Source organism: Phytophthora ramorum (genome assembly GCF_020800215.1).
Source record: "Phytophthora ramorum isolate Pr-102 chromosome Unknown Phyram_PR-102_s0007, whole genome shotgun sequence".
NCBI classification, from domain to species: Eukaryota; Oomycota; class Peronosporomycetes; order Peronosporales; family Peronosporaceae; genus Phytophthora; species Phytophthora ramorum.
In genome coordinates this window covers 2576208-2597279 of record NW_027150653.1, presented here as the reverse complement: position 1 = coordinate 2597279, position 21072 = coordinate 2576208, and the positions used below count along the sequence as shown (strand labels likewise).

Here is a 21072-nt window from a genome sequence, read left to right as displayed (position 1 = left end):
TGACGACGCCATTTTCATCGTGTGTGAGGTTTGCTGACCTGTGTCATCAGGCATGCGCCGCGGCCTTGGTTTTCTGCAGAAGTTGCTCCGCCAGTTCGATCTGGTGGGTAATGTGTTCGCGCTGCGTCATTCTCGCGTAGCGAGGCGGATTTTCTGGTGTCACGAAGGCCGGAAGTGGCTCCACGACCGTGTCACCGTTCGCGCCGTTGAAGCGCACGATGGATTGGCGCTTCTTTTCCGAGTTGCACACGCGATGCTGCAGACAAGATATATGTAGATCAAAACAAAGCATTGACTCGTCGTTTCTGCGGAGCTTACCTCTGTAGCAACTAGGGCGCCATTAGTCCAGTGTTCGAGCATATCGCCAACCATGATAAAGAGTCTGGGAGTAGAAAAAAACAGGGCAAGTTAGTCCAACGACAGGTTCGTGAGCCAAGTCTTTTGGTACCTGTCATCGCACACAGGTGCTTCGACCCAAACGCCTTGGCGGTTCAGCAAGTGCAGTCCTTCGCCGTTCTGGTGAATGATAGTGAAACACTCGAAGTCGGTGTGTGAGGCGATCCCAACCGTCGAGTTCTTCGCAGGCGCCTCGATCTCTGGATACGTGAGCAGCCGCATGAAAGCTTCAGCTTCTTCATCGACGTGTTGCTACAGCATCAAGAAAGTCACTACCGTCTATCGCCAGCTTTAGTATATGAAATCGCTTTCGCACCAGGAACGTGGACGATGGAAGGCCGAACATCTCGGCAAAGCTCCGAAACAGCACCGTCGCAAGCTTGGTAGTCTCCTCATACAGTGTGTACACGTCCTCCCGAAACTGTGGCACTTCAGCTGGCCAGACATTAGGACCCAAGCTCGATCCCTCCTTCACGTACGTCTCGGGGAGCTCTCTGGCGAGATCGAAGCCTTCCAAGTGGGACACCACATCCGGTTGGTACTGCAGCATAAACCAGGCCATCAACACCCTATCCTTTCTGCCATAGCAATATCAATTCTATCGCACCGATGGCTTCTCGAACATGGGCGTCCAGCCTCGAGCATTGGGCGAGCGCTTGCAGTGATACTTGTGCTTGACCGAGTCCGGCAACGCGATAAACTCGTCAGCTCGACTGTATGCCGCCTGGACGAGCCGACTGGACAGCACTCCCTTTGTGGGGACCGTGAAGAAGCCCGTGTCGATGCATGCTGAGCGCATGTCGCTCAAAATCTGCGCCTTCGTCTCGGGTGGCACCTCGCCGCCGCTGTTGGCAGCCGCAACCAGCGGAGATACGTCCACGAGCGGCAGCTGCTGCAGCGCCACCTTCCTCGCCGTCATTACACGCGGTGACGAGCAGCTCCTGGCCCCGAGAGGCTGGCGAAGCGCGAAACGAGCGCCCCACATGGCCAAAACTCAAGTGATGAGAAGATCATCGATGCGCTCGACGTCACCCAACTTCAATATGGTGTGGTACACACTCACCTTTAATATAGCATACCCCATGTAGTGTCATATCGTCCGCAGCACTCCAATTGCGGCAGATCGGCAGCATGTCGTACCTCTCGACGTCGACGCATTTCAACAACTGGGTCTTCTCGGCGGAGGAGCTGGCGCGTGTGCGTCGTCTGCAGCATGTGAAGACGAAGCGCGCGCTGCGTCTAGAGCGCGGGGAAACGCAGAAGGTTGAGGCGGCGGCCGCCAGTAGCCGCAAAGCGCGGTCTTTTTCGGCTCTAATACCGCGCTCGTCCACTGCAGTGCGCGACGCCTTCGACTGGAACGACGAGGTGAACATGGATCTGAGCACAGAGGAGGAGGCGGAGGAGAAGGCCAATCTGCAACTGACGCCGCTGTTGGAGTTCCTGAATCCGGAACAGGAGGCGCTGCTCCGAGCTTTCTACGAGGAGAAGATCCAGGAGAGCTGCAGCGCCCAGTTCCTGCGCACTTCAGACAAGGTCAAGTGCTGCGCCATGCTGTTATTCAAGAGGTTCTATCTAAGCAACAGTGTGATGGAGTTCCACCCCAAGTTTCTCGTCCCTACGGCCATCTACGTGGCGGGAAAGGTCGAGGAGCAGTACATGTCCGTGGACACCGTTGCTGACCAGCTCCACGTGGACCACAAGTTCATCATTGGCCACGAGATGATCTTGCTTGAGGGCGTGCGCTTCCAGCTCATCATGTATCACCCGTTCCGTGCGCTGCTGGGCTTCTTGGACGACTTCCGCGCCTTCGCCAAGCAGGTGCTGTCGAAGGATCTACCTGCGACCGTCCTGCAAAAGCTGCACGCCAATTCGACCGCACTGCTCAATGACATGCTGCTCACAGACCTGCCATTGCTGCACTACCCGTCGGTTTTGGCGCTTGCAGCGCTATGGCATGTCACGGATGAGGTTGCTGCTAGCAGCGGTGAAAAGGCGTGCGGACTCACTAGTGCTGATGTACTGGACTACATGAAACGCAGCAAGTTCTCTAAGGACCAGCCGGTCGACGAGGTAACGGGTCGATTTCAGCAGATTAAGCAGGCATTCCAAGCACTGAAAGTAGAAAAAGACAAGGGCGGCGAGCAAGCCGTGCAGCATCGCGGCAAGCAGGTCAAACAGATATACAAGAAGCTGAAGCAGTTCCACAAGGATGACGAGAAGAAAGAAAAGAAGAAGAAGGGGGACGGCAAAAAGAAGGACAAGAAGCGCAAAAACGGATCCAAGGATGACAAGAAGAAGCTTAAAAAGCAGAAGGCTAAAAGCGAAGACATTAAATGAACACCTAGGTGACCAGGTTAAACCCTGCTGGTCCCAGACGGTGCACTGAAGCGCTATATCATAGTACATAGGATTGCACTGCAAATGACGGCGCTATTCCACCTCCTCGTCTTCCTCTTCTTCTTCTTCCTCGTCATCGTCGTCTTCCTCCTGCTGCTCTGCTGCCAGCTTCTCACCTGCAATTCCAGCAGAGCCATTGTTAGACACATGAGCATTCAAAACAACGTGCCAAGCTGAGCTCCAAACGTACGCAAGATCTCGACGATTGCGTGCTGCGTGCGCTTCTCGAGCTTGCGCAGCATGGGTGCGATGTCGCGCTCCATGTCCCAGTTGGCGCGCTTGGGCGCCAAATTCAGCAGCTCGTCCTCACTCTCGTCTTCTGTCTTGGCGTCCTCCTCCTGCGCCAGAGCCACTTTCTCCACGAGGTCCTCTGTCTTGTCAGGAGCTTGGTCCGCGTCGGGCATATCGGTGTCCTCCTGGTCCTTCGGCTGCGTTGGTTCGTCCTCAACGGGCTTCACCCCTGCAACCACCAGTGCGCCAGCTTCGCCACTGCTGCTCTCGCCACGCTCCTTGCGGATCTTGGCCTCGCGCAACAGCTTCAGCCGCTTGGCGCGAGGCATCGCATCGTCCGCATCGGGTCCCGCCATACCTGTATTGCTTGGCCTTGTGGACGACGCCAAAGTAGCAATATTGTCTATATGCGTATTTGGTATATTAATTGTTTTTATGTTTCCATTATTTTTTTCTATTATATTGGGACCACAAACAAATGAGACCACGAACAAACTTCAACCGGAGAATAGTGCTTTCGCTCGAAGCTCTATCGGCGCCCGAGGTGATCGTAATGGCCAGTGGCAACATAGCGCGATGTAGGCCAGGGGCTGTCCTCGCCCAGCTCAGCGACTCGCTCGCTGAGCTGGGCGTCGCTGACGCCACGCTACATGGGCCACCGCACTGAATCCGCACCCACGTCGCTGGTCAGGCGCTGCTGGGCAAAGGCAATCTGAACGGTCGCGTTTCCGCCGCTCTTGTCGTCGTGTAGATCTTGTCTCGAAAAGAACAGTATCGCTGCATGGAGCTGTGCGCTTGGCGGTTGCACGCGATACCGACTGTGCGGGCACCTATTTGCGCCCGCCAACTCGACTCGACAAGTGTCGTGTGCAGCCCAGCGCTGGTAGATGAGTCAGCCGAGTACACATAAGAACGCATGCACTAAAGAATTGCTACTATATATGAGACTTGAACACCACGCTATTAAAAGGTCAAAATGGCATTACTCCAACATTTCCTCGCTGTAAATAAAGAAGAGCTGACGGACTGCGAGCAGCATGCGCACCGCCAACGCTTCAGAACCAAAGCACCGCTCGAATGGGGCCCCAACGACCATCCCTTGCTGAGCCGACTCACCTTCAGCTTTGGTCTCGCCAGCCTTCAACCCCCTTCAGTTCCTGGAAAAACTGGTCGGGACAGCCACTCGACTCCGCCACCACTCGATGACTCTTGACCTTCCTTCGTCGCAACGGACCACGCTCGCACGCATCCGCCAAGCCAATTATACACCATATGAATAATGCAGAGCCTCCCCTGCTGCCGTCGGCCGAAGTCGCTCTCCATCGCAAAGAGACTGAAGCCGCTGCTCGACTTCGACCGACCAAGTGGCAGCAAAGGATTCCAACGCCACTAGACCCGTCAGTTTCCCTTCCACCCTCAGTTCCTCCTTCCCACGCTCCCTTCCCCTCCTCGTTTCCTTCTTTGTCCCGTGTCGTCGTCCCACCATCACCGTCGTCCTCTCCTCGTCTTTCACTTCGGCAAGGGCGGAGCGACTTCCACTCGATCAACCCGTCCTTTACTTGGTACCCTCCACCTGGCGCAGGTGTGCGGAGCACAGGCCTTTGCGTCGGCACGGCTTGTTGCAGGCCTCCATGGTGCAGCGCTTGCCGCCACCGTGGGTGGCACAGAGGCCCCCACCGCGGTCGTTACGCATGCAGCCTGGCACCTCGCACAGGCGCGAGCCGCCGTGGAGAGCGCAGTAGTCGCCGCGCTGCGTACCCTTGTCACAGCCGTCGAACATGCAGCGCTTGCCGCCACCGTGCGAACGGCAGAAGCCACCGCCCTGCGAGCTGCGAGAGCATCCAGCGAACTGGCAGCGCGGGCCGCCACCGTGGGCCTTGCACAGGAAGTTCGACTGCGCAGCCTTGTCGCACCCCTCGTGGCTGCAGCGCTTGCCGCCGCCGTGGCGGATGCACAGGTTGCCGCCCTGCGAGCTCTTGTCACAGCCCTCAACGGCGCAACGACGGCCGCCTCCGTGCGAGATACACAGGCCGTTCGAGCGCGAGCGCTTGTAGCAGCCCTCGCTCTTACAGAGGCGACGGCTCTTGACCTCGCCGGGCTTGAGCGTCTTGGGGCCGACCATGTGGGGCTCCGGCTGACGCGGTGTCATCATGAGCTCCGAGTCCGTGAAGTCGCTCTCGAACGACTCCATAAGGCCGTCGATGGGGGATCCCGCCAGCACGTTCAGGTTCAGGATACCGTCGTCGATCTCGGCCGTCTGCTTGGCCTTGTCCTCGGGCGCGTCCACCAGGAAGCTGTACAGGATCGACATCTCCGTGCCGTCGAAGCCATCGTCCAGGTTCACGAGGTCGGGCTTGTCCTTACTCACGCTCTCCATCTCGCCGGGCATCGAGAAGTCCAGCAGCTCCTCGAGCTCCTGGGCCTCAAAGTTGGGCTGCACGGCCTCAGGCTTGGTCTCGGCGGCCGCGAACTGGTCGCTGGGCAGGCCCAGGCTTAGCAGGTCGGTCGAAGGGGCGGCGGCGGCCCACGGCATGGCCGGCAGGCTGTTGGGCTTCGGGAAGGACACGAAGGGAAGTGCCGGGGGCGGTGCCGCCATGCTCAGCATGTTCATGCCGTCCGCGCCGAAACCCAAGTCTCCGGCGGTGGACCAGGCGGGCGCGCGGCCCGAGGCCTTGACGTTCTGGCTCAGCATGGCCTTGTTGTTTGTCGCCGCGACGGCGGCGGAGGGCTGGTAGCCAGCGAAGAGCGCGACGGCGGCCGGGCCCATGGCGCCCAGCGAATCGCGGGACTCTATCGGCCGGCACATTCTCGTGCTCCTTGGGAGTCAATGGTGGTGGTTGTTTCCTGTTTTTCCTGTTCTGCTCTCTCTTGTTTCGAGCACTTTGCGTTCTAGCGGGCTCGCGGCTCCCTATCGGCTTTTCTTCCGTGGACCTTTGCTTGCTGGAGCGAGAAGGATAAAACGGGTTGGGGCTCCTGCCGACGGTCGTGCCGCGCGCCGATTGGACGAAAAGCAGGCCTCGACCGCTTTTGCGCGAATCGCAGCGAGAGAGTCAGCAAGATGGGCAGGGACTAGGGCCCGACCTGGGCGGTTTTGACTTGATTTTTGTAAGCGGAGACAGGTCCAACGCATAGAAACCGCAACAGCGCATGCACCTCTTCAGAGGCAGCTGTGGATCTCGCCGAAGGCAATTTTGTCGACGATTTGGTTGCAATTGGCGCGCTGCAGGGCACGGCGTCGACCGGCCAATTCGTTCACCCTATCTGGATGATTATCGCCCGCGGCTGCAGTGCTTGCGAGCTCGGCATGGAAGGCATGGTCACTCATCCGTGCCCGGGGTCCCAGGCCGAGTCCAGAATAGCCCAACGCCGTAAGCCGCCAACGCCATAAGCCTAACGCCGTAAGCCGCCAACGCCATAAGCCTAACGCCGTAAGCCTAACGCCGTTGGACCATGCTGCTGGCGTTTCAGCGCTGTTATTAGTGCCGGCAATAGTGCTGGCATTAATGCTGGCAACTATTGTGGCTTTGTCGGTGCTGCCTCAACTTGCTACGTTACTTGGGCCCCCCAAGCAGCACTGCTACTCCATGTAAAGATGCCAGATAGAGACTGCCGCCAGCCATAAGTTAACGCGCTCTGTGCCATTGCGCTAGGCGCTGTTCAGGCTTGCATGGACTGGATCCCGGGAAATGCACGCTTGCTACACTGGTAAACCGGCGATGACGACACGGTGCTGCCGTCTCGACGCGACGGATGTCGTTAGACGGCTGCAGTCGCAATGAAAAGCAGACGTCGATTTATTAAAGCCGAAGCTTCTTTGGCAAGTTCGCCCGCCGGTATGCTCGCATCGCCGGCAGCAATACAGTCGGCAGTGCTCCGACGGTGGTGGGGCGGAGCGAGCCGTGAATCACGGCCCGGGATGACACATAACTACCGCTCCAAAGACTTTTCAATGTTAAGACGAGCTTGCCTGGTAGGTTTATGCGAACATGAGCTTTTCGCGGTAATTGTTGAAGTTGTACTGTAAAATTGTCGCGCATCTATGCGGTCGAAACACGCTGTCGCGTCGTCCTGGAACAGACAATAATAGGCCCATTTCAATGTAATACACAAAATGTAAATGAAACAGTGCTTTACAAGCACCAAAAGATGCTGGCCCAAAAGCTACGCACCACTGGCCCAAAAGCGTTGGCATCTACGCCCCGCGCATCAAAGGCTTGCCCTGCATTTGCACAGCACTGCCAGCACGCCATCGGATTCGCTCTCCGCAAAGACACGCGCCTGATGACTGGCCCAACGATTGCATCCATCTGAATCTAGTGTGGACACACAACCTCGTGTTAACACAGTGTGGTGCATCTTTTCCTCCTTGAAGCAAACGTCGGAAGAACCATCGCCTTCATCTCATGGAGGCCCACGTCGACATCCACGAGAAGCTCCTGCCCAAGATTGCGCCCGTATCTCCGCAGCGCCAGCGCCTGCGAGTAGGCAGCGGTCGCTCCGCTGCATCCACGAAGCCTGGCGCTGCGCCCGTCCGTCCCGAGGCGTCTCTCGTGGGCTGCGGCCGCACGGGTCAACTGCGGCTCGCGGCGTGGCTGGTGTCCATCTCATCCTTCATGTGGGGCTTCAGCGCCGCGGTGCTCAACGTTTGCATCATGCCGGACGCCGTGGGCTCCATCCTCGTGGACATCAACCTCAGCACGGAGGAGCAGGAGCTCGCCACGGCGCTCGTGGTCGTCGGCTGCGTGCTCTCGGCGCTTACCACAGGCGGGGTGGGTGCGCGCGTGGGCCAGAAGAAGACCATTCTAGTCAACAACGTACTGTACATTGTCGGAAGCGCCGTCTGCGCGCTTGCCACCTCCAAGCGTGAGCTCTACGCCGGCCGGCTGCTCGTGGGGCTAGCGTCGGGCGTCGTGACCAACACGGTGCCCATCTTGCTGACGGAGATCTCGCCCGCCGTCTCGCGCGGAGAAATCACGTCGTTGCACCAGCTCAGTTTAACCATTGGCATGCTCGTCTCAGCCGTGCTGGGCTTCTTCCTCATCTCCAAGGTGCCTTCGGGGTGGAGATACCTCAACGGATTCATGATCATGCCTCCGCTCGTGCAGTGTTTGAGCGCGTCGCTCGTCCCGGAGAGCCCGTGGTGGCTCATGAAGAACCGTGGACGCCATGACTGCCGCGCGACGCTGGTGTTTTTGCGCCCAATCAACCAGAAGGAGGCCGTTGAGACGGAAGTGCAGGAAATTGCGCGCGTGATGGAGCACCGCCAGCACGAGCCTCATGTGACGTGGTCGCACCTCCTCGCTCACAAGAACGTTGTGGTGACCGGCACGATCCTCGTATTTTTCCAGGCCATGACGGGTATCAACACGGTGATGCTGTACTCGGCCAAGATTTTCCACTTTGCTGGAGTGACCAACCCGTTCTTTGCCACGGCTGTTGTTGGCTTCACGAATGTGGGCGTCACCATTATATCCGTGCGCTTCGTGGACTCGTACGGCCGTCGCCCGCTGCTGATCTTGGGCACGACATTAATGATCGTCGCACTTGGAGTGCTGAGCTGGTCTCTACTTTACCTGAACGACAATCTTGAGGTCCAGGGCATGGTAGCTGTGGTGTCGGTGCTCATGTTCGTTGGTGGCTTTGCTGTGGGTCTTGGCGCTGTAGTTTGGTACGGCTTTACTCTTTCTCTTTCATACTCCACGGCACGATCGTTACTGATGCGGTATGCTGCGTTATGCAGGGTTATGCTCGGAGACATCACGCCAGTGCACATCCGCTCTCGGGCGTTTGCATTTTACATGGTCATCAGCTACATCTGCAACATCCTGGTCGCTGTTTACACGCTGTCTGCCATCAGCTTTTTAGGCCGCGGTTCGAATCCCGAGAAGAACGGCATAGCCAAGCTTTATTTGATCCTCTGGTATGTATGGGCTGAGCCGGTTGGGAGCGAGCGTATTCACTGACTAGGACGCTGCTTCGTGTTTGATTGTGGTGCTCAGCGGCGTGGCTGTGGTGTGTCTGGCATACATCTACGCCTTCGTGGAGGAGACCTCCCATATCAAGACGGCACCGGCGAAGCTCGATGCTGATCAAAAGTCGCTCTTGGACGAACAGGATCTAGAGGGCCTGGATGAGGAATACGGAATTCTACACCAGACGACTGATCTGTAGTGATGGCAGAAGTTTTAAGTAGACTATATGGACGGCTTCCGCTAAGGCAATGGTTGCTGCGACGAAAGACGGCAATCACTACCCCATCGCTTGAATATACCGTCTTCCTTCTATCGCTGTTCTTCTTGTCCATCGATCAAAGCGACTACTGCTTCAGAAGTTGTGCAGCTTCAGCAATCTCCCGCACAGCCTTGGCGATGGAGATCAAGCGTTCGCCATGGTCGTTGGGGGAAATTGAGTCGGTCAGAGATCCCATTTTCTACAAGCACGGCAATGAGTGGGCAAACAACTAGCGTTAGTACACCCGTGCAGCTTGAGAGAAGAGAGACGATCCGCCGTGAAGAGTTTGGTTTGTCGGCTTGCTAAGAATGCAAAGATCGAACTTGTAAGGTCCATGATCGTGCCTCAAAACGTTCTCGCATTGCGTAGCAATATTCCCAAGCGTAAGGCCGCAGGCACACAGCAGATCGGCCTCGGTTTAAAAGAAATGCGGATGGTCCACCTGATAAAGCACTGCAAGTGTCTGACGGCGAAGAGCATTCACTTCCGCGTCGCTCTCAGTACTAGTAAAGGTGACCGCAGTGTCAATCTTTCGCTTCACTGTGGGGAAAACAACGCAGGGCCAAATATCAGCAAGAGATTCAATCAAAACCGGAACCAGCATGACAGTCGAGCAGTACCAGCTCCATGGGCTGCCGTTGATCGCAGCACATTTGCCTGCTCAAGTTCCTGCATCTCTCTCGCTTGCTTGGCTTGCTCTTCCATGCGGAACTGCTGCTCGATACGGCGCTTGCGTTCTTCCTCGTAGCGAGCCTCGGCCTCGGCCTCCTCCCGCTTCGCCGCAGCAGCTTCCTCAACCTCCTGCTCTGCCTGCTGCTTCTTGGCTTCCTCCTCCGTGACCACGTACTGCTCGCACCGCACACAGAACATCTACCAACGAGAGCACATATCACCGTCAGCTGCACATCTTCCAAAACGCCACCAAGTCTGAAGCTATATCGCCACCTTTCCCTGCTTGTTACGCATCAAAGGAGTGTAGCAGTCCTCGACGGGGCAGCTGGCGCCCAGCATCGTCCAGCCCTGCAGCAATTATTCCATCCACAACCAGTTAGCTCTTGCAATACCAGCCAAGAGCGTCTCCATCGCCAAACCTGCAGCATTTTCTCGCCCAGCAGCTTGCTGGCTTCGTCGCGCGAGCGCTTCGCGGGTGCATTCGACTGTGCCATACAGCATCACACACAGAGAAGGGCATTGCCTTGTATAAGCTCGTGGAAGCGACAGAGCGTTCAGGCAGCGCTCGGACCAACCGCATCCATTGCACGGCGTCGAAGGTTTATCCTGGCTATAATTGTTTGGCGGGAATATAGTTCCCGCGATAATTGCAATAATTGCATTTTCAAGCACGATGGTAGAAGAAGCGTCGGGAGCTGTGCGCGTGTGTCTGACGCGATGTCCGCTGCCGCCCGCGGAGGAGCGCGTGCACTCGCTGCCCTGCCACATCCACTTCGACGGGCCGGCAGCCGTGAAAACGTTCTTCCGTCCGCAGTGCGGGGACGGCAACAGCAACAGCACCGACCACGGGACGGGATCCGAGGAGCAGGACGTCAAAACGGAGAAGAAGAGCGACAAGGACCAGGACGACATGCTGCGCGCGGAGTTCCGCGGTATCCAATTGCAGGGCCAGAAGCTGCCGCTGGCGCCCTTGGGCTTCACCGGTGCGTTGTGCTGGTTGGCGGTGTTTCAGGGAGTCCCACTGACGGTTCTCGGTGTGGTGTGCCAGGCCTCGTACTGGAAGATAGTGGGCTGCGACACACTGATGACGAAGGCCGTATCTGGGAGGTCGAGGACCATTTCAACGAGCTCGTGTGGTGGTGGGTTGTCCCGACAAGCTGTGGCTGGCTTGGGTGTCCACTAATGTTGCTACTGTCTAGGGACGTGCCGAATAATACGACGAGCGAGGCGCAGCAGCTTCCATTGGTGCTGCAGCAATGGCGTGACCTGTCTTGTGCGGTACGTGGCCGACCTGCCAGCCAGTCGATCTGTGCGCGTTCAACGAGTGAAGCGCAAGTTGCGCCGCTCTACAAAACTGTTCATCTAGACGGCGACCTCGATGCGGTAGCTCACTTATCACGTGCTTGTCCCTTGCTTGCGTGTAGATTCACGGGTCCTAGATGGCAACAGCGCACAAGTATCTCCACAAGATGAACACAGTCAAAAGGCAACCGTAGTGATGACACACTTTCCGTAATACAGCGCGCTTTGTCTTTGTTTCTTACTATGAAAAGGCTCTTCCATTGTTATTGGACTTTTCGCCAGTGACGCATTCCGGTCATGAAGACGTTCGGAACGAAAGCGCGGCTCGACGCGACCCTGGCCCTGAGCGCTCACTCGCGCAAGCTCGCGACGAAGGACAAGACGCTGCTGCTAACGATGGCGCGACTGGGCGACGCCGTGGCCAAGCTGGTGCTGCTCCCGGTGGTGGGCGTGAGTCTCTGCGGGGCCGTGACGGTCATTCTCGGGCTGCAGTGGGTAGAGACGCTCCAGCGCCGGCGCCTGAAAACGCTCCAGTGGCGCGCTCGGCTGTGGGCGACGCTGCTGTCACTGCTGCTGGCGCTGCTGCCCTCCAAGAGGCTCGAGGCGGTCGTGACGCCGCTCCAAGAGCCGCCGAGCGAGTTGCTGAACCGTGGTGGCAAGCGAGACGGTGACGTCCGTGGACAGGACGACGACAGCTACTCGACGTCACGCCCCATGAAGCGACAGAGATCGGAGCCAAGCGAGAGAGACGACGTGGAGGCTTTAGAAGAGAAGGAAGAGGGGAGAGAGGATGATCAAGCTGGAGATGAAGACGAGAAGACGCAGGTTGAGGCTGTGCGAGATGAAAGCCTCACGAAACCTCGTGCGCGGAGACGCGTGTTCATCTGGGACTTAGATGAGACGCTGGTGCTGTTCGCGTCGCTGTATACGGGCACGTTCGCCCAGACGCACGGCAAGGAGGTGGCCCCCGGAGTGGCTCTGGGCGAGCAGATGATGACCTTCTTGCTGGCGATGCTGGAGCGCCACTTCTTCTTCAGTGACCTGCATGACGCAGACGTGGATCACATCGCACATGTAGCTGCTACGTCGACGGACAATGGCACGGATGGCGCTACGGTGCAAGAGAGATATGAACGTATTCGGGACATCTACGAACGCCGCGGACATGTGGATTTCCTGCATGATAGAGACAGTGAGTGGTTTGCTATCCGGTGTGCACTAGTGGCAGCCATTGACACCTTTTCTACGGGCTGGCTGCTCGAAGCTCGGCAAGTGCTGGAGCTCATTACAGCCCGGACCAAACTTGGCAGCAGCGACGACAGCAAGGACGAGGAAGAGGAGGTGGAGAATGTGAACGTGCTGGTCACGAATACGCAGTTGGTGCCAGCGTTGTGCAAGTGCCTCATCTACCAACTAGACACGTTCTTCCCGATTGATCGTGTGTACAGTTCGGCTAAAGTGCACAAGTACCGGTGCTTTGAAACTATCATGGAGAAATATGAAGCACCGGGCGTGGAATTCGTCGCCATTGGTGACGGACTCGAAGAAGAGCAGGTGAGCCTCGCGCTTGGTCTAGAGTTCCACAAGATTCGGTCACTTGTGGACCTCAAGCGATTGCGCTACGATCTGCAGCTTGTTCAAGTCAACAGCAACGCCTCGGCACCGTCTGCTACAGGGGTCGGCTCTCCTTCAGTTGCTACTGCGCCGATGTCTGTAGCCTCCCCCGTCGGTCAAACTGCTGTAGTCTAGGCGCCTTCTACTGTTGTCGCTTTCTGACTTGCGTAGGCAAATAGCAAGCATTATTTATTCATCGATGCAGCCGGAAACAGCAGGGTGCTCATTTGTTTTTGTAGCGGGCATTTTTACGATTGGGATTTTGCGAGAAGCATTTGTGATTCGGATATGCACATGGAGCAACATTGTTTTTTTTTTTGCTAGCGAAGAGCTTTGAAGAAATCCACGCCGAGGTGAAAACTACAAAGGCAAACTGATTTTTACAGCAGTGACTTCGATAGCACTGTCAAGAAGTCTACAAATGATGCGTGATTGGGCTGAATTACACGATAGGGACGGCCCAAGCGCCCTTGTTCTCGATGTTGAAGGTATTGACACCGCGCTCGATCAGGAAGAAGCCACGACCACCCCAATGCGTGCCCATTGAGTTTCGCACAATCCAGTACTTGACCCCCGTCTTGGCATCGACACCCCAGCCTACAAGGCTCACGACATGGGTCGTGCTGGAATACTTACTTGAATCACGAAGGATGTAATCTCCCTTGTACTGCTTGAACTCCGATGTCAGTGAATACATGCTGACAACAATCGGGCCACGATAGTAGATCTCCTTCATCGCCTGAAGCTCAAACTCCGCCGTCGTCGTGAAATTCAGCGTACCATACTCCGAGATATGATGTTTTACTGGGTCCTCAACCACGAAGCACTCACCCTTCATGTTGCACATGTGGCATTGTGTTGCACCACAATCACCGCCGCCCATCCAGGACGGGTGCGAGGCAATGTACGGGTTGCATGTCCAGTCTACGATGCCATTTTCGTAAATCCACTTGTGCGCGTATCGAGGGTCTCCGCCGTAACAAGAACCGAAGGATCGCATGCCACAGTCCAGAAGCACCTGAGGTGACAGCAGTACTTCGGCGTCCAGCCGACCAGTTTTCTTGAAATTCGCGATACGAATACGGTCTGACAGTGCACTCACCGTGGCGAAAGCCCAGCACGACCCGCAAGTGCGTGGCACCATTTGGTTCAAAACGCTGGTGACGAGGCTGATGCCGGTGCCGTTGTAGTCTCGCCAGTCCCAATTTTTGGGTAGATCTTCGATGGAGTGAACTTCGGGCAGCGAGGTGATAATGTGCTCAGGATCGTTGCCACCGAGAAACCATCCTGCGCCTTTGTTAGTTTGTTCCTCTGGTGTTTCTTTGGTAGTTTGGGCTGATGCACACGCTGTCAACAGGGCGTTCCTCTGGACGAGGTGCTTTGGGGCGAGTATGGTTGAGCTAATTACTGTGATCCAGCTGATCACGGAGACTAAGGAACTTACTCGGAAGCGGTTGGTTGGAAGACTTGATCGATTCGACTCGAGCGGCTTTGGTACATTCGCCGCAGCCTTTGTGATGTTGAGATCGGACTCAACAGTGGCTCCCATGGTGTTGAGCTCACAGCGTGGAGGTGGAGTCCCTCAGGGAATAAGAGGAAGTGACGTTGATGAAGTTCCAGCCAAGTGGCTTGCTTGTGTCCGAGGATATTGGGCACTCCGGATCGACGCCGATTGCACTTTTTCAGCGCTATCCTCGCGCCAATAAGCACTGAAGTTGGTGACAACGCATGATGATTGTATAACGTTTCCTTGATGACCTTGATAATGCTTTGCCAGCACCAGTCACTTTGTATGCAGTGCAGATCACAAGTTGGGATATGCGCTGCTGATTTGACGAGCAGGAAGTTGAAGGAAAAGGCCGAAAGTGAATGGTCAGAGCAAATGGCAAATGCTTCATTCTTGCAACTCACGACTGCAAGTATTGATTCAAAGGAAATGGTATAACGAAGGGCGTTACTGCCCAACTAGGCCTCAAAATCGAGCCCGGGGCACATCTTCTGCTCCACCACCACACTGGGAATCGGTTTCTTGCCGACGATGAAGAACAACGGAGCTGCCTGCTTGCTCTTGGTGGAGAGGATGGGGGTCCAGTGACGACCGAAGTGGTCTCCAGCAGTCTTGAGCGATGCTTGAAGCTCAAGAGTCCAAGGAATCTCGCTCAGAACTCCATGCAACGGGTCGTCCTCGCCGTACTTCATGCAGCGGTTTTCCCACTCTTCAGCATCGGTAAGAATACGACCGGGTATATCCGTCCAAAATTCACTTCCAGGAGCCGAGAGATAATCAATGGTTTTCAGTAGTTCCACGATCCTCGAGCGCTCCATGTAGGGGATCAACCCCTCCATGACCCAGAAAGTCGGCATGGTCGGATTGAATCCGTGCCCCATCAGGTTGACTTCCAGTCCAGCCTGAGCTAGATTGGCGACGATGCAGTCAACACTTTGAGCAATCAGTGGTGCGTGTAGTTCCTTCATCACTTGAGCCTTGTGCTCGAACACGTTCTCGCTTTGGTCGACTTCCAGAACATGGCAGCCGCGGAGTGACTCCAAACGGTACGCACGAGCATCCAGTCCAGCGCCAAGGATCACAATTTGGAGGATCCGGGGATCGCGGTGACAGAGCGCTTCGTCCAGATAGCGCGTGCGAAACGCGACACCGTCAACTGGGACAGCATGCAAAAAGCTCGACACCTCCTTCAAAACCTTCTCAATATTCTGTTGCTGCTTTCGTGTAAGTGGCTCGGCGAAGGGGTCATTGATTAGGCGGTTCTTACGAGCACTCTCCACCCCTCGAAGGTACGTCGTCACGAATCCCATGGACTCTGCAAAGGTATCATCCACTTGCGAGGCGCTCACTTGGAATAACTGAGGATCCATATCTCGCTGTTGATATCGCTCTTGCGGGCAAGCAAGAAGAAAATGTTGTGGCGCTTTGCTAAGAAAGTGGGCGTCGCCCGTTCTCATATTCTCATTGAGCAGCCAGCATGATTGTAGCTGACCAAAAGCTTCAACTAACTACGTGGGTGGGTCTTCTTGGCTATTTCCTACGCTTCCAGGCCGGGGCACACATCCTTCTCACGAGCCTCCGTTGGAACAGGCTTCTGGCCGATGAGAAATGAGATTGGAATGGGGACACTCCTTTTGCCGTCCGTGGAAGCCAGCGGTGGCCACGAGCGGCCAAAATGCGTCCCAGCATTCACCAGTGACGCCTGCAACTTCAAGCACCAAGGAATCTGGCTCAAAACGCCACGCATAGGATCATCCTCGCTATGCTTCATCGCGCGATCGCCCATATCTGCGAAAGTGAAGATGGCTTGGCCAGCCATATCGGCCCAAAGCGTACTGCCGGGAGCAGACATCGCATCGATCGTATCGAGCAACGTCCAAATGGCGGAGCGCTCCATGTAGGGAAGCAGTCCTTCCATCACCCAGAACGTGGCCACACGTGGGTCAAATCCATGCCCACGCAGCTTGCTGTCCCAGTCGTCTTCAGCAAGATGAGCTACGATGTAGTCAAGCTTCTTCGTAATCGGCAGCACTTGTTCAGCTTTCATCACCTCCCTCTTGCGATCAAACGGCTGCGAACCTTGGTCGATCTCCAGCACATGGCAGTCACGCAGAGACTCCAAGTAATACGCTCGAGTGTCCAAGCCTGCGCCGAGAAAAACAATTTGGTGGATGGTAGCGTCGCGGTGTGCCAGCGCTTCATTCACGTATCGAGTACGAATCGCAACCATATCTACCCACAGAGAGTCTGGGTCAGTAGATAGACGCTGTTCTAGCTCCCCCCGGCTGTCACGCGTTAGCACGTCCGCAAAAGGATCATTAATGAGGCGGTCAGCACGGGTACTCTCGAGGGCTCGAAGATACGCCGTCCCGATGCCACTGAATTGCGCGAAGGCGTCGTCCACAGTTGTAGTTTCCATCGCTTGGAGAAATGGCTGTGCTGCTGAGAGTTGGGTCACGTTGCTGGGCGAGAAAGGGCTTCAATGGCGCAGAAATTGAAGAAGACTCCTGTCCCGGTTTGCGAATCCTGGCTGAACGAGTTTACCAGAATGTACCAGCACCTGGGAAACTTGCGCGACGCCTGCAGACGAAGCGGGATTCTTCTTCCTGAGGTTGGTCTACTAGTTGGTGCTCCGTTGTGCAGCACGAAATTGTAGCTGACCTCCGGTGTCTTGCAGAATGCTTACAACGCTTCTTCTGCCATCTCGTCAGCGCTATCAGCCTCTGACGGAGATGAAGAGGTCATTTACTGGAACCTGTCCGATGAGAGCTCTTCAGATATTCATGTCATGTGTGTTTATCAACAGCGCGCTCGGAGTTGTCTGGCTGCGAAGTTCCAGCGGGAGAGCTACTGATACACAAACTCTGCGGATCAACACGCTTGTGCTGCAAAAGCCATTCGCAGACGTAGTGGTGACATCAGGCAAACAAGCAGTGGGGTCGATCAATTATGTTGGTGTTCGAGTGAGAGCCAAGATCGACCAGATTCTGGAGCACGGTCACGCTGACATCGAAGATGATGATGAAGGCGACGATGACCATGAGGAAGGCAGCGAATTCGGAGTTCGCGGACCTTCCGACACAGCACCGATTGTCTACGATCTGCGAAGCAAGCCATTTCAAGTCGAGGGGAACCAGTTGGTAGACGCGATCACTGCGAAGCAACTCGCTAAGTGACACACTGGTCCAGGTACTGCACGCCACCTTGTGATGCTGCCGAGTTGGTGACAAGCGGGAGCGTGGCAAGCGCTCTGGGCTGTGCAAGGGAAATAAGGTCGAACCGTTTATCGACTCCGTGATCGCGCAGTCGTCAAAGCGGTCCAGGTAGTGATGCAACTCGACGTTTATTGGTAGCAGTTTACTGTTTGCGAAGGCGACGGCCTCAAGCAATTTCAGTTGGTAGGCCCACGTCTCACTTCTTTTCTTGTTCAAGTTTCTCCCGTGTGCCATTTGAGGAATCCTCCTGTCCCGCTTGAAGATGTGAGCTAACTGTGGCATCAATTCGCCAAGATTTTCGGATCGATCCCCACTTCTCATTCTCCTTTTTCGAGAAACCAGCGCACGCATTGATACCGCTCTTGCCAAAGTGACGATGACCGACGCAACGACTGCCGATGCAGTTCACGCGCATATCGGGAAGATGCGCGAGGCCTGCAAGAGTAACCGCGTCAATATCCCAGAGGTTGGTTAGCAAAATCCACATTTTCACTTTCCAGAGGAATGCAGACTCGACTGTTGTCGATGTGTAGAACACTTATGCGGCTACCAGTGAGATTTCAAAGGCTCTACTTGCCTCTAACGGAGACGAGCAGGTACATATTTACCAATGCAGCTTGCTGAGAACGATCCTCTTAATGTACATTTCGACTTGGGTCCTTTTCACAGAGTGCTTTGAAGAAGTTAATTGCCAAGTTCGGCCGGACCAAGCGTGGGCTACCTGCGGAGTCGAACAAAAGCTCGAAGAAGAGCAAGCGTGATGAGAATGGGGGTGATGACAACGACCCGGGCACTATTGGTTATGCGTATGAGCTTGATGGCGATGATGAAGAACCCATCGCTCCCCACAAAGCCTTGCGTTTGGTCGAAGAAGCTCGCGAGAAGAAGGCTGCAAACGCGGCTAACCAGAAGATTGTGGATGCTTTCACCGACTATGGCGAGGACCAACTGAACCACGGACACACGGGCAAGGGGGTCTCGCATTTGCGCGCCGCAATTCACATTCGGAACCACCCAGATGCCATTGCGTCGGCGAAAGATGCCCGAGCCGTGCCCATGGTTGGAGAGAAGCTTGCCTCCCAGATCGAAGAAGTGCTGGCGACGGGGAAACTGAAGGATGCTACTTCTGGGCAGAACGTCAGCGACAACGTGGCCAACCATGCGCGGCCGGAGCTTGTGCGCGAAATTCACAGGTCGCGAACGAAGTGTCCTCAAAACAAAGTTTTGGTTGACGAACTGACAAAGTTCGGGGAACACGAACTTTACTTTGGTAATTCGGGTAAAGGAACGACCCACCTCCGTGCAGCGCGAGAGATTCAACTCGCGGAGCATGTTATCAAGAATGGTTCGACGGCTCGTACGAGTGTGCAGCTGGTTGGTGATGTGATTGCCGACAAGATTGACCAGATCCTGACGCACGGCCGCATTGTTCAGGATACAGGCGAGACCACCGGCTCCAGAACCCACCCACGCCGTAGTGGTGGGTATACGCTGGCTCCGATTGTCAAGGACTTGCGCGAAAAGCCTGCCACCTGTCCTGAAAACCAACCTATCGTCGATGCCTTGGTCGACTATGGCGACAGCCACCTGTACTCTGGTCACAGAGGCAAGGGGATTTCACACTTGCGGGCAGCCCAAGCCATTCGAGACGCGAAGACGATTGTGCAGTCAGGACAGCAAGCCAGCAAGGAGATTGACATGGTGGGGCAGCGCATTTCAGCTAAGATCGACCAGATCATCCAACAAGGTCATGCAGATAGCGACGAGGATTACGACTACGATGAAGAGCAAGAAGAAGAATCCAGCGAGTTTGGTGAGCGTGAGCCGGATTCCGTGGTGCCTCCAATCGTGCAAGATGTTTGCAGCAAGCAAGCGCAAGTCGAGGCGAACCAAGTTCTGGTGGACGCACTAGTGAAGTACGGCGAAGAAGAGCTCTATAAGCGCCACATCAGTCGGGGTACGGCATTCGTGCGCGCTGCTCGTCGACTGCGCAATGCGGATGTGACCGTGAGAAACGGTGAAGAGGCGAAAGCGTTGGGCCGCATTGGGGACAAGGTTGCGGCCTACATCGACGAGTTTTTGGCGAAGTAAAGTCGACTTCGGATGTGGAGAGTGGAGAGCACGGCAGATTGTATCACCAGCACCAGGAAGATGAAGGACATACTAGCAAACTAGTTTTAAGGAGTGCCCAGGTGGCTGCATTTCGATTCACATGTATCTTTCATTTGATTTCGAATTTCTAGCAGGTATGCTTCGATCAGGGTCTGCAGCCCAGCCATGCCTCGTACGTGGGGTTGCACGCTGGTCCGACGTGTCGCTCAATTTGCAGGCGTCGCCATTTGATAGTATTGGGATCCCCAAGACACGAAATTGGCATGTACCGGTCGCTGTAGCATATTCCAGAGCTTGATTCCGGCGTCTGATTACACTCGCGAAAAAGGGTTCCTCCACAGTGCTGCATACTTCGTTCTAAAGCTCCGTCGAGATCTGAACCTGGTGGCACCAGAACAGCTGGACCGCTGTCGTTGCGGGGGTTGTCTTGGTCACCACGAGGTGGTGGGCTTGGTGGATTCACACATATTGTCGAGTTGAACGTCCGGAAGAGCTTAAGCGTCCCTGAAGTAGCGGAAAGCCCTACCGGTAAGCACGTCTGTGGATCATCTTGTCCTGGATCGTGAAGGCCACAGGTGCTGCTCGTTAAATCACAAGTTTGTAAGAACCCGTCGCAGCATAGAGGACAAACGTCAATCACCAAGGCTTTAAGCGTTTGCCGAGTCCGAGAGAGATCTGGAAATGTCTTCAACTTTGACACCATGAGTGCAAGCACAATTTCTAGTCGATCCAATTGCGCGAAATCTGCAGGCAACGAATCGAGTGCCTCCAGTTTTGCCATCGTGATCGACCTGAGGTTGGTAAGACCAGCAACATCCGGAAGTTTGGCCAACGTTGAGTGATCTCCCAGATGCAAAAACGTGAGCTTTTTCATCATGCTGAAAAGACCTTGCGGTAATGAAGCAAGGCTCAAAGTCCGTGACTTGCCCTCAATGTGCAAGAATTCCAGATCTGTAAACTCGGCAGCCCACAACGGCAATGCGGTCGTGTGTGTGAATACCAATGCGCTGGAGAATAAAAACGTAAGCGTTAGGTTGAGATGACTTGTAGTCGACATGACATTCACGTACATGTGTTTGAGACGGTTGCATCGGCGCAGTGTCTCTGGTAGCTGAGGTAGCTGACGATTGATTATTTGTAAGATTTCCAAATCACCTGAAGCAGCGAGACTAGACACAGTATCGGTAGCATCGGGAGGATCCTTCCACGCTGAGAAACTTGACGGGGAGAGATCCACATCAATTAGTACACGGCAAGGGCAATTCCAGTTTGCATTGCTGGTCTCGGGGTTGGTCGACTCGTCTCGGCTGGAGAGCCACCAGCGGTGGGCGTGCATTGTGCAGGTAGGATATGATTTACAAGCTTGGTCCGAGTGGTGTACGCTCTCCGCCACAA

The 21072-nt window shown here is 55.6% G+C and overlaps 12 protein-coding genes across 12 annotated transcripts; 5 read left to right on the top strand and 7 right to left on the bottom strand.

The window, feature by feature from the left end:
• Positions 1–46: 46 nt before the first annotated feature.
• Positions 47–1315, bottom strand: KRP23_8850 (2-oxoglutarate-dependent dioxygenase citB; the record flags this gene model as incomplete). The annotated part of the gene is made up of 5 exons (XM_067894345.1): positions 47–256; positions 319–382; positions 449–648; positions 713–937; positions 1004–1315. The coding sequence occupies 5 exons, from the start codon at positions 1313–1315 to the stop codon at positions 47–49; spliced, it is 1011 nt and encodes a 336-aa protein (XP_067743788.1).
• A 212-nt stretch (positions 1316–1527) lies between these two features.
• On the top strand, positions 1528–2733 carry KRP23_8849 (Cyclin-H1-1; the record flags this gene model as incomplete). Its single annotated transcript, XM_067894344.1, has 1 exon — positions 1528–2733. The coding sequence occupies one exon, from the start codon at positions 1528–1530 to the stop codon at positions 2731–2733; it is 1206 nt and encodes a 401-aa protein (XP_067743787.1).
• Positions 2734–2826: 93 nt separating this feature from the next.
• Positions 2827–3380, bottom strand: KRP23_8848 (Secreted RxLR effector protein 100; the record flags this gene model as incomplete). Its single annotated transcript, XM_067894343.1, has 2 exons — positions 2827–2909; positions 2984–3380. The coding sequence occupies 2 exons, from the start codon at positions 3378–3380 to the stop codon at positions 2827–2829; spliced, it is 480 nt and encodes a 159-aa protein (XP_067743786.1).
• Positions 3381–4006: 626 nt separating this feature from the next.
• KRP23_8847 (uncharacterized protein) lies at positions 4007–5830 on the bottom strand (the record flags this gene model as incomplete). The annotated part of the gene is made up of 2 exons (XM_067894342.1): positions 4007–4140; positions 5095–5830. The coding sequence occupies 2 exons, from the start codon at positions 5828–5830 to the stop codon at positions 4007–4009; spliced, it is 870 nt and encodes a 289-aa protein (XP_067743785.1).
• Positions 5831–7427: 1597 nt separating this feature from the next.
• On the top strand, positions 7428–9195 carry KRP23_8846 (Galactose-proton symporter; the record flags this gene model as incomplete). The annotated part of the gene is made up of 3 exons (XM_067894341.1): positions 7428–8692; positions 8765–8944; positions 9024–9195. 3 exons carry the CDS (start codon positions 7428–7430, stop codon positions 9193–9195), a joined length of 1617 nt encoding a protein of 538 aa, XP_067743784.1.
• A 145-nt stretch (positions 9196–9340) lies between these two features.
• On the bottom strand, positions 9341–10511 carry KRP23_8845 (uncharacterized protein; the record flags this gene model as incomplete). Its single annotated transcript, XM_067894340.1, has 6 exons — positions 9341–9454; positions 9698–9795; positions 9876–10125; positions 10201–10275; positions 10347–10412; positions 10503–10511. The coding sequence occupies 6 exons, from the start codon at positions 10509–10511 to the stop codon at positions 9341–9343; spliced, it is 612 nt and encodes a 203-aa protein (XP_067743783.1).
• An 89-nt stretch (positions 10512–10600) lies between these two features.
• KRP23_8844 (uncharacterized protein) lies at positions 10601–11366 on the top strand (the record flags this gene model as incomplete). The annotated part of the gene is made up of 4 exons (XM_067894339.1): positions 10601–10910; positions 10976–11066; positions 11127–11205; positions 11352–11366. The coding sequence occupies 4 exons, from the start codon at positions 10601–10603 to the stop codon at positions 11364–11366; spliced, it is 495 nt and encodes a 164-aa protein (XP_067743782.1).
• A 160-nt stretch (positions 11367–11526) lies between these two features.
• On the top strand, positions 11527–12978 carry KRP23_8843 (Eyes absent-like protein 2; the record flags this gene model as incomplete). The annotated part of the gene is made up of 1 exon (XM_067894338.1): positions 11527–12978. The coding sequence occupies one exon, from the start codon at positions 11527–11529 to the stop codon at positions 12976–12978; it is 1452 nt and encodes a 483-aa protein (XP_067743781.1).
• Positions 12979–13285: 307 nt separating this feature from the next.
• On the bottom strand, positions 13286–13987 carry KRP23_8842 (Cathepsin Z-1; the record flags this gene model as incomplete). The annotated part of the gene is made up of 1 exon (XM_067894337.1): positions 13286–13987. The coding sequence occupies one exon, from the start codon at positions 13985–13987 to the stop codon at positions 13286–13288; it is 702 nt and encodes a 233-aa protein (XP_067743780.1).
• An 821-nt stretch (positions 13988–14808) lies between these two features.
• KRP23_8841 (putative S-adenosyl-L-methionine-dependent methyltransferase) lies at positions 14809–15720 on the bottom strand (the record flags this gene model as incomplete). Its single annotated transcript, XM_067894335.1, has 1 exon — positions 14809–15720. The coding sequence occupies one exon, from the start codon at positions 15718–15720 to the stop codon at positions 14809–14811; it is 912 nt and encodes a 303-aa protein (XP_067743779.1).
• Positions 15721–15887: 167 nt separating this feature from the next.
• KRP23_8840 (putative S-adenosyl-L-methionine-dependent methyltransferase) lies at positions 15888–16769 on the bottom strand (the record flags this gene model as incomplete). The annotated part of the gene is made up of 1 exon (XM_067894334.1): positions 15888–16769. One exon carries the CDS (start codon positions 16767–16769, stop codon positions 15888–15890), a length of 882 nt encoding a protein of 293 aa, XP_067743778.1.
• A 1172-nt stretch (positions 16770–17941) lies between these two features.
• Positions 17942–19656, top strand: KRP23_8839 (uncharacterized protein; the record flags this gene model as incomplete). Its single annotated transcript, XM_067894333.1, has 3 exons — positions 17942–18031; positions 18099–18161; positions 18235–19656. The coding sequence occupies 3 exons, from the start codon at positions 17942–17944 to the stop codon at positions 19654–19656; spliced, it is 1575 nt and encodes a 524-aa protein (XP_067743777.1).
• Positions 19657–21072: the final 1416 nt, after the last annotated feature.